Source organism: Oxyura jamaicensis, chromosome Z (genome assembly GCF_011077185.1).
Source record: "Oxyura jamaicensis isolate SHBP4307 breed ruddy duck chromosome Z, BPBGC_Ojam_1.0, whole genome shotgun sequence".
Lineage (NCBI taxonomy): Eukaryota > Metazoa > Chordata > Aves > Anseriformes > Anatidae > Oxyura > Oxyura jamaicensis.
The window spans coordinates 15,619,169-15,631,491 of NC_048926.1; the positions used below are offsets into that span (position 1 = coordinate 15,619,169).

Genomic DNA, 12,323 nt, shown 5'->3' on the forward strand with positions numbered 1-12,323 from the left:
GACATATATTTCTGATATCAATATTAACATATGAGATTCACTCTGCTTTATTAGAAAATGGTAGTCACAAACAGTTAATCCCATCATAGTCTGAGAAAGCTCCATATAGTTAAATATGAGGTTCAAATATTTTGAATAGGTAGACATAACTATGAATTTTAATCTGACAGGTATGAAGGAAACTAATTTTTCTTATTCTTTTTTTTTTTTTTTTTTTTTTTTCACATAATGTGGTGGGAAACATAACCTTTCATAACCTTTTGCATGCATTTTCTGTTACTTCCAGTTGCACTGGAATTGTTTCACTTGATGAGCTGAAAACACCATCAGTAATCATACACTGACTAGCTGCATCACAACATGTTTGTGTGCTGTGTTGTGCTCTTCTTTCTCCAACTCAACAGAAAATAAGGAGAATGAATTCAGATTCACAAATCTAATTTAAGAGGATTAATAATGACATTTTAAAATAGGCAATGTCTTCCTCAATTAGTTTGTGGATTACTGATTGAAGCAGTTAGGACTCTATGAACAGAGACAATCAGTTTCAGCAGGGACATGAATTATAATGTACTCATACACTTATATTATTAAAGCTTAACACAAAATTGCTTGAATGAAATCTAGTATAAAATGTGACTACTTTTCCATCTCTGAAATTTACTTTAAAAATGTAAGTACATGTTCTTCCTAAAACTCTTTACTCTTTCATTAGAGGTGCTTGCTTTAAATTCATTACTTTTTCCACTGTATAAACTAGGTGGATCTGAATACTTATGGGAAGAATCTAAAGCATTTGGTTGTTATTAGTATGGAGATAGCTGACTCACATATGCAAAAAATTAAAGAAACTTTACAAATGTTCTAGTGATTTTTGTTTTGTTTTGGGGCTATACAGCACCAAACCACATCCTGTAGTACAACAGACCTTTTCCCTTTTTATTTTTATTGTGCAATATCACTTCAGGTTAATAAAACAAACAAGGACAATACTCTTATTCTCTATTCCCCAGATTTTATTATTTTTAGTTAAATATAACATGCTATACATTGTTGCTCAGTGATTTTTATTTTTATTTTCTTTTTAAATCCATCCCCTGTTTTCCTTTTGCTCAGGAGTCTGTTATGTTGACAGAAAACAGAGCTTATGGTTGAAGAACTATGATACTCTAGAGTGTCTGCAGTTTGCTTCCACCAGAGTGGGTATTACAGTTATGTTAATAATGCAGGAATCATTGATTACTTCACGGTCATTTTGCTTTGGTTAATTCTCAGAAGCAACTATTCATGTCAAAAATGGCTCTTGACTCACTTTGGAAAAGTGATATTTTCTGATTTTAGCTTCTGAGCAGCACAGTGTTTTGAGTACTATGATAAAGTTTATGCATAATCCCTTCCTTGACCAAGTAAACTAGGTAATTCTGTAAAAAGAGAACCTCATTTGTACTCTAAATGTTCTTTAAGTGGTCAGCCAGTACTGCAATTGCCCAGGCTAACATTGAATATTCACTGCAGGTGGTCCATTGTGTCTTGTCAGTATTAATTATTGATTACAAATTATAAAAAAACACCTCACTTCTACTATGGTAGTTAAGTTTGCTGATCATCTGTATTTACATTTAAAATCTGAAATTATTATTTCCCTTTCTAGAAAAGTCACATTTGTGAAGAAGCAAGCTGGAGATAAAGTTCCATGAAATGTAATGTTAGCTATTGGCTAAAATGTTTTGTCTCAAATGACTTTCTGGTTTTAAAACAATTGACTTTATTTAAGGACAGGAAATACAATCTGATCATTTTGTATTTTATGGGAAAGCTATTATTTTTTGCCTTTTTTTTTTTTTTTTAAAAAAAAACAGCTGATATTTAAATAACAGATTAAGATTGAAGTTCTGGTTAAACATAGACTTAAATAAGTTATAGAAGACTCCAACACCAGCCTTTTTAGAGGTTAAACATTCTCAGAAAGACACATTAAGCAAGGCTCTCCTTTGTACCAAAATACAGTTTCCAAACAATAAAAATAAAACCAACTTTTTCACAAGAAATATTGAAGATAAAACTGCAGCATCAATATAATCTCATAGTTATCACTTAAAGTATTTAGAACAAAATAATATTATACTACTTTTGTTTCTTACTACAGACACTGCAAAGGCTTATTTATTTATTTAGTGGAATACAATGTGAAGACAGTGGTACAAATTGTTTGATGTACTGTTTTCTATTTATCTGCTCTAACAAAATGAATCTCAATATGGTTATATTGGTGAGCTATCCAGAGCTCTCTAAAATTACAGAGTAAAGCAAAACATAAAACAAACCTTATGTACCTTTAATTGAACAGACTTCATATCACGCTTAACTTTGTTATACTGCAGTTGCTCAAGTTAAGCCATGGGACTAGTAACACTTTACAAAAATGTGCTGGATATTATGCATTTTGAGCCTTCAGTTACTATGATGGATATGAAAGGCATGCTAAAGCTGGATACCAGCACAGCTTTTTGGTTGGCTCTCATATATAATATACATGTGAGTAATAGTCTCTGATAAATGCATGCGCATGATTTTGAATCCCCTATCACTCAGTCCTTATTTAGGTATTGTTCCCAGTATATTCCTGTGATTCTAAAAGCTGGTAACAAGGACAAATGTTCTGAATGGGCATATGAACTGAATAAGGAGTGCAGGACTGTGTTGCCTTCTTACTTACCTTTCAGAGACCAAATTTTACACTTGGGAATTACATACTATTTAGTTATAATATGTGCAGTCTCAGTGATTTTATCTGGGCTGTCCACATCTAGGTTCCAGCCCAATGCTTGCCGCAAAGTTTCTCACTGATTGCAATGCATCTTTGATCCCCATTGAAATCCAAGTCAGACATATATACACACAGATGCATTGACACCCAAGTACAGAGGTGGCCCCTCCTCTCAATTTGAAAACAGCAGAAAGACCCTTTTAACGAAGTATTTCTTGAAGTTTGTTCTTGAGTGTTGAGAAGTAAAAGACCTCTCCAACATAGACACCCAATACCATAAATTCAAGCACTGCTTGTTTGGTCTTTTTGCTTAAGTGCAAGACAGTTTAAGAAAAAAAATGGATTATACACATTAAATTCTGCCTTTAAAGCCATGTCCATTACCTATTCTCAGTGTACTTATGAGGTTTTGACACTTTAACTTACCAACCTCTGTGTAAAGTACTGAGAAAAAGGGAAAACAACAAGCAAATGAGGAAAACATTTCAAACCAAAAAAGATATTTAACATCCTATTAAATAAATAACTTAGAGAGAAATAAAAAGAAATGAAGTTAGAACATACAAGCAAACCATACTATCTGTTTTGTTAGAACAGTTTTACACTACTTTGCTTATATTCCTTAATCCTATCCATTCTTCCACAGGGCTTCTCCAGAAACATCTTTGCTTGTACATATGACCCAAGTGCTTCCAGTAAATGCTTGCGTGTCTAACTGTCCATTGGATCATTACGCTTGAATGAGCAATTAAGGTCTTTGATACTAGTTAGTATTCCATAAATAACTTTCCCCATGAAGATCATTCAATAGATTGTCTCTCATCCCTTTAATTCCGTCGCAGAGATTAAAAAAAAATAAAATAAAAAAAAATTCACACTGGCAATAACTTCCATCCCATTTGATCCAGCTTGTATCTTGATTTTAAGATATGACACTGAACTAAATATAAGTATTAGATCTGCCTGCAATGAGTTCAAAACCTTCAGAGGTTTCCCCTGCTCTTTTCAAACAAGCAGGTATCTGCACTATTTCTTTGCATTTACTCTTCGAGAGGACTACAAATTATGCTTGACATAAGAGACTTTGGTTCAATTGAATTAATAATATAGTTACTTCATCTATGACATCACTACCATTGGAAGAAAGTGAGCTGAAGTGTTTTTCCTTCTTGTTTTCTGTCCTCTCTTTGTGGCTCCCCTTCCATTCAGAGCCACAAACATTTGCCTTCCATTGTGCTTCCAATTTAGGGATGCATATGTGTTATACCCATTTTCTTCTATTCTTTCCTTCAATTTGCAATCACTGTTAAACTCCTTCTGTAAAAAGAAGAAAACAAGTACACCAGTTCAGAATAAACAAATTTCACAGAGTCCATACCATTTAAAGCAACTTCACTTAGATTACAAAAAGTGAAATAATAATAATAAATTTATATAGCAATAACTATAGCAATAAAATAATATAATTCACCCAGAGTTGAAATGCAGCTTCTCTGTATTGGAATGCAGTAACAATATTAAATCATATTCTCAACAATAAACTCAAAGTATGAGGTAGTACTCTTGGAATCATTCATCATATTTCAGTTCTAACAAACTCAACCCTTAAATATCTTGAACCAGATTATTGATACCATATGTTAAACAACAGCATAGGCCTACTTCCTATGAAAGTAAGATCCTTTACAGCACACTGGCCATGAAAAAGTGCTTTTTTGGGTGGGTGCAAATTACTGTCATGCTGTTGATAGAATGGATGTGAAGCCTGTTTACTTGCTGATTTGAAGAGGGGTTTGGCCTAAAAAAAAGATTAATGTATGACCCTGCATGATTCATATATGAGCCTATATCTTATTGAGAAGATATTCAAAGTAAAATTCAGAACAATTTTGGGTAGGGTACCAGGGATTAATATTTTCTATTTTTAAAGGAGAACTAGCTGCCAGTTTGCTATAAATGATAAAAAATACAAGCATGAGGAAAAGTAGAGACTGTTTTATCTATGTTAAATGCATTTTTACTTGGATCTGCTTCTCTATAGTAAAGACAAGAAAGCTTTGTTTTCACAAATAAGTAATTACTACATATAAAAAACCAGATCAAATTACATATATTCATAGAAAGCTTTTGAAAGTATAACATTTACAACATCCTAAAACATCAACCAAAAATTAATATTTTGTTGTTTCTGCATTTAAAAAAAAGATGTTATTGTACAGCTCAAACAGAAGCATGTCAGAATCTGAGAATATGATATACTAATTACATATAGTATTCTTAAGGTGTTTATGAACAAGATAAAAAGTTTGTATGAATAATAAAACATTTTTCATGGGATAATAATTTCAGGGATTTTTTGATTATGACCAAAATATGTAGATATTCAGGTAAAAAAATATACAGAAAGTATATTAATTAATAAATTTATATTAATAAATTTAATATTATATTAATAAAATATATACATTAATAAAATATATGCATTAATAAAATATACATTATTTAGGTGAATTACATTGTTTTAAAGTAACATAGGGCAAATACATATTTTTTTTCTATTCCTATTAATTTAAACTAGAATTTTAAAACTAGCTAATATTCAGTACTTCAATACAGTAAGAGGTTTCTGGTGCATTATTAATGTTTTACTTTTTTACTTGCTTTTAAGACCACAGAACACATACTTAATGCATTTTTTAACACAATCGCACATATGCAAACATAATTTGGCTCCCAAAATGAACTTCAATTTTTCGATTAGTGGAACAATAACTGCTGGGGATTACACTGCCAGGAGAAAACTCTATGCAAAACAACCATTAATGCTGCCTGTATTCATAAGCTAACATACAGATCATTTAACTTTTACTTGCTGTAGTAATTTGCCACTTCTTATGTCAAGGTATTGTGTCAAGGTATTGCGTCAAGGTATTGTGTCAAGGTATAGTGTCAAGGTTGCCACTTCTTATGTCAAGGCTGGTGACTATCAATTATAGTTCTAAACCACAGTAATTTTTCCTATCTGACAGAATGTTAATTTGTTAAAGAAACCAAATAATGAGTCTTCCTTGGCTCCCTCTAACCTGTCAGTCAGATGGTAACATATTGGATAAACAGAGAACCAGTCTTAATTTACTTGTTTTACTTAAAGTCTTACTTGTTTTTCCAGATGTGGAACCATACTAGAAGCCTTTTTTTTTTTTTTTTTTCCCTATTCTTAGATAATACAGAGAGAACAAATGATGTTGTGAAGTGGCCAAGAAGTCTTATTGGCAGGGGTCTGAGTGTTAGCCCAGGACTGCTTTGTTCATTCCAACCAAATTTCAGTATAGCCGTGCACCTATATGGTGAATGAATGTCTATTGTGCACATGCTTAAGAGTGTTTTTAAAATTTTTATTGGTTCTGTTTTTCATATCCATCTGCAACCTGCCACTCTGCAGTAATATGAGTCTAACTGCAAGTCTTAGGAGGATGGGAAAAATAATAACAGAAGCATTCTTGAAATCTCTGAAGTATTATGGAATAGGTTTTGATAAGTCATTATATTGTGATTTTATGATGTGAATATTGAAAAATTATCTCAGTTGGAATTAAAAAAACAGCTTTCCACATTCTTATCCTCCTGTCAACACTATTTCTAATACACTGTGAATTACTGAATCTTATGGCAGCAGTTTCTACCTACAGTACATGAAAGCTGCTTTACCTTCTTTTGTGTATGAATAGGGTTGGATGAACTCTTACCACACCAGCAATGTCTAACAAGCTGGATAGGAAACCTTATCTTAGGTTTTGGGAGAGATCATCACAAAAGACTAAGTTAACAACATTAACCAAGATGTGTATTGACTACAGTGATTTAGGCTAATGTAGTCAATACTTATGTCCAGAAGTATTCCTGTGATCAATAAAGCAATGGAGCTTAATTGACAAAAAGTAACATTGTCAGCCACTCATGGCCTTATGGCTCTCAGTGGTGCAGGGCTGACCACTGATTGTCAGTTATATCTCACCAGTATGATTTTATAAATTAAAATCTACATTTATGGGAGCTTAGGAAAATTTCTCTGTTCAGGTCTTTCTATCCCTAATGCAATTCTTCAACACTGCCCAGGAGCTGAGGAGGTCAGAAGTAACCTCATAAACTAGGAGTGACTAGTAACAGTGCAGATAAGGGAAGACAGTTTATGAAGTTTATAAGAACTAAATGCACCCAACAGAAATGCTTACTTAGAAAAAAAGGACCAAATGACTTCGACCCCCTTGAGTCTTAGCTGATGCAATTGGTCTCAGACTGACAATACTTCATTGTTTTCAGCAGAAGTGGGCTTAATTATGTTACCCTCTTTGAAGCCTATGGATGTTCTGAATCCAGAGCAATCTAAATATTGGCTCATCACCTTTGTACATGACTTGAATAAATTTGCACTTATTCATCACCTTTGTACGTGACTTGAATAAATTTGCACTTATGTGGGTTCAAACTGGATAAAATGTTCCAAAATTACAAACCAATTGCTATGTAATAACAGAATAATCTGGTGTCTCTACCATCATGTGGATGTGTGAGTGTAAACTTGAATTTAGTAGTAATATTTCTAGATTATACTGCTTCCTATTAAGAATTTATTTTATTTATTTTATTTTATTTTATTTTATTTTATTTTATTTTATTTTATTTTATTTTTTAACTGGAAATGTCAGTAAACCCAAACTTACAAAAGAAATGCAAATAACACAATTTTCAAATGATACCCAAATTCTTCTCAGTCAAACCCTCTGTCTCTTTGTCCTGTCTATAAGCTTGTGTATTAATTACTATAGTAATTTTATAGCAAACTGCTCCTGAAATCTTCTCAACACTCATACTTTGATAATCTGGTGTGCCTTCTCCATCAGCTGAAGTTTACAACATTTTAGGTACACTTTATTTCCTCAGAATCACTAATTAGTGTGTCAGTACTGCAGAAGCTTGGCTCTGGTGAGGCCGCACCTTGAGTACTGTGTTCAGTTTTGGGCTTCTCACTACAAGAAGGACATTGAGGTGCTTGAGTGAGTCCAGAAATGGGCAACCAAGCTGGTGAGGGGTCTGGAGAACAAGTCTTATGAGGAGCGGCTGAGAGAGCTGGGATTGTTCAGTTTGGAAATGAGGAGGCTCAGGGGCGACCTTATCACACTCTACAGGTACCTTAAAGGAGGCTGTAGAGAGGTGGAGGTTGGTCTGTTCTCCCACGTGCCCGGTAACAGGAAAAGGGGGAATGGGCTAAAGTTGCACCAGGGGAGGTTTAGGTTGGATATTAGGAAGAATTTCTTTACTGAAAGGGTTTTTAGGCATTGGAATAGGCTGCCCAGGGAAGTGGTTGAGTCACCATCCCTGGAGGTCTTTAAAAGACGTTTAGATGTAGAGCTTAGGGATATGGTTTAGTGCAGGACTGGTTAGTGTTAGGGCAGAAGTTGGACTAGGTGATCTTGGAGGTCTCTTCCAACCTAGATGATTCTGTGATTCTGTGAAAAATACGGAAAAAGAGCCTTAAAGATTACATTTTGTAGATCCTTTCCATCAACCACTAGTTAGTAAGAAATGTGACTGAAGCAGTGAACAAGCAGCTACAAGAAGCTTGTGGCTGGGAGGTGCTGGTTTACAAGAGGCTGAAATTTTGATGAACAGCTAATTTTAGCTCTAATTAGCAGTAATACACAGACAAGTGGAGTTTTCAGTAGGTAAGAGAGGGAAATATGCTGACTACTGCCATCTGTTTGGAAGGTTAAAAAAAGTACTTACAGAGCCATAGACTTTTCCTTTCTTGTTCATGGCTAAATAATAGTTGCTTTTAATGGACTTAACTGCCACGACTCCAATTTCAACGGATGTTATCTCCAATATGCCTAAAAAATAAAAATTCAACTATTTAATCACATCATTAGAGGATTTTCTCACTATAGAAAGAACAATAAACCCCCCAAAATACTAAGCTTCTAATATTCAGAATGAACTGACCAATAGACTTCAGTAAAATTCTTCTCCAAACCATTGCAAGAATATACACAAATATTGTTTCAATTAACATGTTTCCTTTGCAAACCCTGCATTTTAAACCCCATAAATACTGAAACAGTTCCATTATTCTTAGCATAGATTTTACTAAAATTTATCAGAAGAGACATCTGAACCACAGCATTAAATTAAATCTATAGCATATGTCAATAGAATGTTAGATTTATCCCAATCTTCAAAACCAGTGGTAAACTATTTATTCCTTGTAGGACATTTAGATAAACTAAATCTCTTGGCTGCACTGAGATGATAAATTCATTTTTGGCAAGTGTGTTGACATTTTGGGATATAGTAAGACTAACCCTAACGGCCACATTATCTTTGCCTTTCAGATATCAGAAACATTTTGCTCTGTTTGTAATAAATATGTTTAACTTTTTTTTTCTTTTTCTTTTTTTCTTTTTTTTTTTTTTTTTTTCTTTAAAACAAACTATTTCTATGATATTGGGTGGCTCAAGGGGCCAGTAACAGGACACAGAACTTTTCATCTCTGTATTGTCTGTCCAAGAGCACACTGATTTGGGACTAGCAGTTAGTACCACTTACACAGGGAGTGAATTCAGAGGTCTATTTTCAGCTATTACTAGAGCAACTGGATGGCTCTGTTGTTTTAATACATATGCTTTCATATAGGATAAATATAGTTCCAAATAAATATCTTCTAAATGGTAGTATCCAGGTAGTATACTCCAACCTTTTTACAGATATTAAAGTAGTAGTAGTGGGAAAAAACAAAACAAAACAAAACAAAACATCTAACTCATAGGTCATAATAGGGCTACCACTGGGGAGATTACTGGAGGGCCAAAAGTATTGGGAAATCTTAGAGAAAAAACATCCTACATGAAGCCAACAAATAATATGACAAATAGATCAGCTGGAACAACATTGACGAGTTGCCAACTCCTTAAAGAAAAGGAATCTGCAATAGTTTGCTCCTAAATATATTCAACACTTTTTGTCTGAGCAGAGAAAAACTGGAAAATTCATATGTTTTTTCATTTATTTAGAATTCCTTATGGTAACCACACACTAACGGAATCTGAGTGTAGCTTGTTATTCAGTGTTTTGTCTGGAAATGCTGATTTTCTGTCCATGAAAACTGTATGCAGTCTGTGCAGATTGTGTAAGCATGTGAAGTTTAGTTTGCAGTAGAGGTTTGTAGAAAGCTCATTCACTGCATATATATATATATATATACACATATATAAATAATGGCTGCTTTAAGTACAATGGAAAAGTCAAGCCATATGACCATTGTGCTGCTGGTCTGTATAAGTCAGGCATAACAAAAGAGTGAGGTTGTTACTTGTTCTGTGACTGGACATAGAAGCTTTGATGTTAGCTAGACAGTGGCTGTGAATAAAGCACGACTAACCAATATCTGATATTTAATAGGAAGAAAACTGATGATATAGGTTATGGACATGAAAAATAAAAGAAACATAAACCTAGGCAATATAACAGGAAAAACTTCCTTTTATTGACACAAAAGAAGACTTTATTGACACTTTTCTGACTGCATTTTTAATATACATATTTAGATATATATTAATATAATGTATATATACATTCTGAATTTATATAAATTATCTAAATTTTTATAAAAGTATATGTAAATGATAGTGCAATTACCATAGACTTTGTATTTATTTAACGGGAAGCAGTAGGTTGGCCAGAGCCAGAAGGTCTCGAGTGATTGCATATTAGAAAGACTTCAGTGAGAACTGTAACAATAAACAACAAGAGGTCTAAGATCTAGTAAAGCTTTCCAAAAAATGGACCATGTTAAACCAGAAAAAAAAATATATATATGTGTATATACATATGAATATAAACATATACATGTGTATATATGTATATACACGCAATACATTTTCTGTCCAAAACTATAAAGAGCTCAGGGAGGAGGGTCATTTTGTTTTAATTTCTTTATGAGTGCCTCATGATACAAATACTGATTTCAGTATGTAAATGTAAGTATTGATAGGCATAGTTTATCATGTACTGTTAAAAAAAAAGCAGTGATAAAGCCTTCTCTTGTAAGAATTTAATCGTAAGTTTCTTAACTACATGAAAAATAGACACTGCTAAAGATTGTGTTGCACATATATACTAAAAAATGTCACTTACAGCTGAATATCCACTGAGTTTCTTACAGCTGCATGAGAACAGTTCTGTGCTAATTACCTCTTGATCTTGAAACCCAGTGCGTTTAAATAAACAATGAAAGCATAGTTACATATGGCATTGCAAGTCTGCTACCTGTGTAGGGGGTAAGAAAAACAATTTCCCAAATCAGCTCATTCCATCATCAGAGGTGTATCCTATTCAGTAGCACCAAAGGCACCTCTAATATATCTAGAGCTGCCTTTTTCCACTACCAGGTGGAAAAAGATATGCCCAGTTAGATAAATGAAAAATCAAAACATAGCTTCCATTAGTTATCTATATGCAATGTTAGCTTGCAAATTAGCACAAGGTCCTAGGTGGAAATAAGAGGAGATGTAAATTGGGGGGAAATTAGTCAATAAGTAAAATTAGTAAATTAGTAATCTGGGAAGTTCCAGAATGTGTTCAGGAAGAGTGAGGTAAGACCCACAACCTACTTTTAAGACTAATTTGACTACAGTTACAAAGGAGATTTGTATCCTTTTCCATAAGTAAGATGAAGAGAATGATACTCTCTAATCTCAAGAAAAATTGTCAGGGCTCCTTAACTAGGTCTTGTTAGCCAGCTCACTTATTACCAGTGTTGTGCCATTGACACAAGCAGGGTAAGCCTATACCAGCCAAGGCCTATAATGTTTTTATTACTCTTATAATGTTGCTCATTTTCACTGCAAAGAAATGCCAAAGTTGTTTTCTTAATTTTCTACAAAAACATTAATACAGAACAGTGGTCTTTAATATTTCTCTGCCATGGGTCATCCTCTACAGTATTTGTACTCAAATCAAGAACAGTTAAGTGGAATGCTTTAAGTTATGTGGATGACAACCTGTAAGAGGGTGAGATTGTGTTGTGAATGTTGCTACATCCCTCTCTGTGTGACTGACATGCTTTCAGGTCTTTTCCATATCAAAAACCAATGAGAAGAATTTAGTCAGAAGAGTTTCAGTGTAGAAATTAATAGCTGTAACCCAAGTTTCACCAGTAAAACAAGGCTGGGTCAATTTCTAACACTAGTAATAATGAAAAGGAAATCTGACACTGGCATAATATATAGCATTATTAATTATTGTATGTTGAAATGGATTAAACTGACTTATAGTTTGTCATAGTATCCTTGTAAACACCATATTGGATTAACTTAACAGGCTATTGCACTTGTGAAATTTCTGAGTGTAGCTGAAGGAGAACAGTGCTTAAATATGAAATTTGAAATAAATTAACCCATTTTAATTGTGATACACTGCTCTTCACTACAATTCCCGAGTTAAAACAACAGAAGCATTTATATAAATCAACTTTTTTTTTTTTTTTTTTTTTTTTTTTTTT

The 12,323-nt window shown here is 33.4% G+C and overlaps 1 protein-coding gene across 4 annotated transcripts in view; it reads right to left on the reverse strand.

Moving 5' to 3' along the window:
* Positions 1-223: 223 nt before the first annotated feature.
* FGF10 (fibroblast growth factor 10) overlaps positions 224-12,323 on the reverse strand; it is a 67,568-nt gene continuing 55,468 nt past the window's right edge. For all 4 annotated transcript variants that reach the window (XM_035310286.1, XM_035310288.1, XM_035310285.1 and 1 more), the window contains 2 exons: positions 8,552-8,655; positions 224-4,084 (listed from right to left, as the gene is read on the reverse strand). In XM_035310286.1, coding sequence (XP_035166177.1) covers positions 3,887-4,084; positions 8,552-8,655 — 302 coding nt within the window. In that variant the 3' untranslated portion in view covers positions 224-3,886. The remainder of the gene's footprint in view (positions 4,085-8,551; positions 8,656-12,323) is intronic.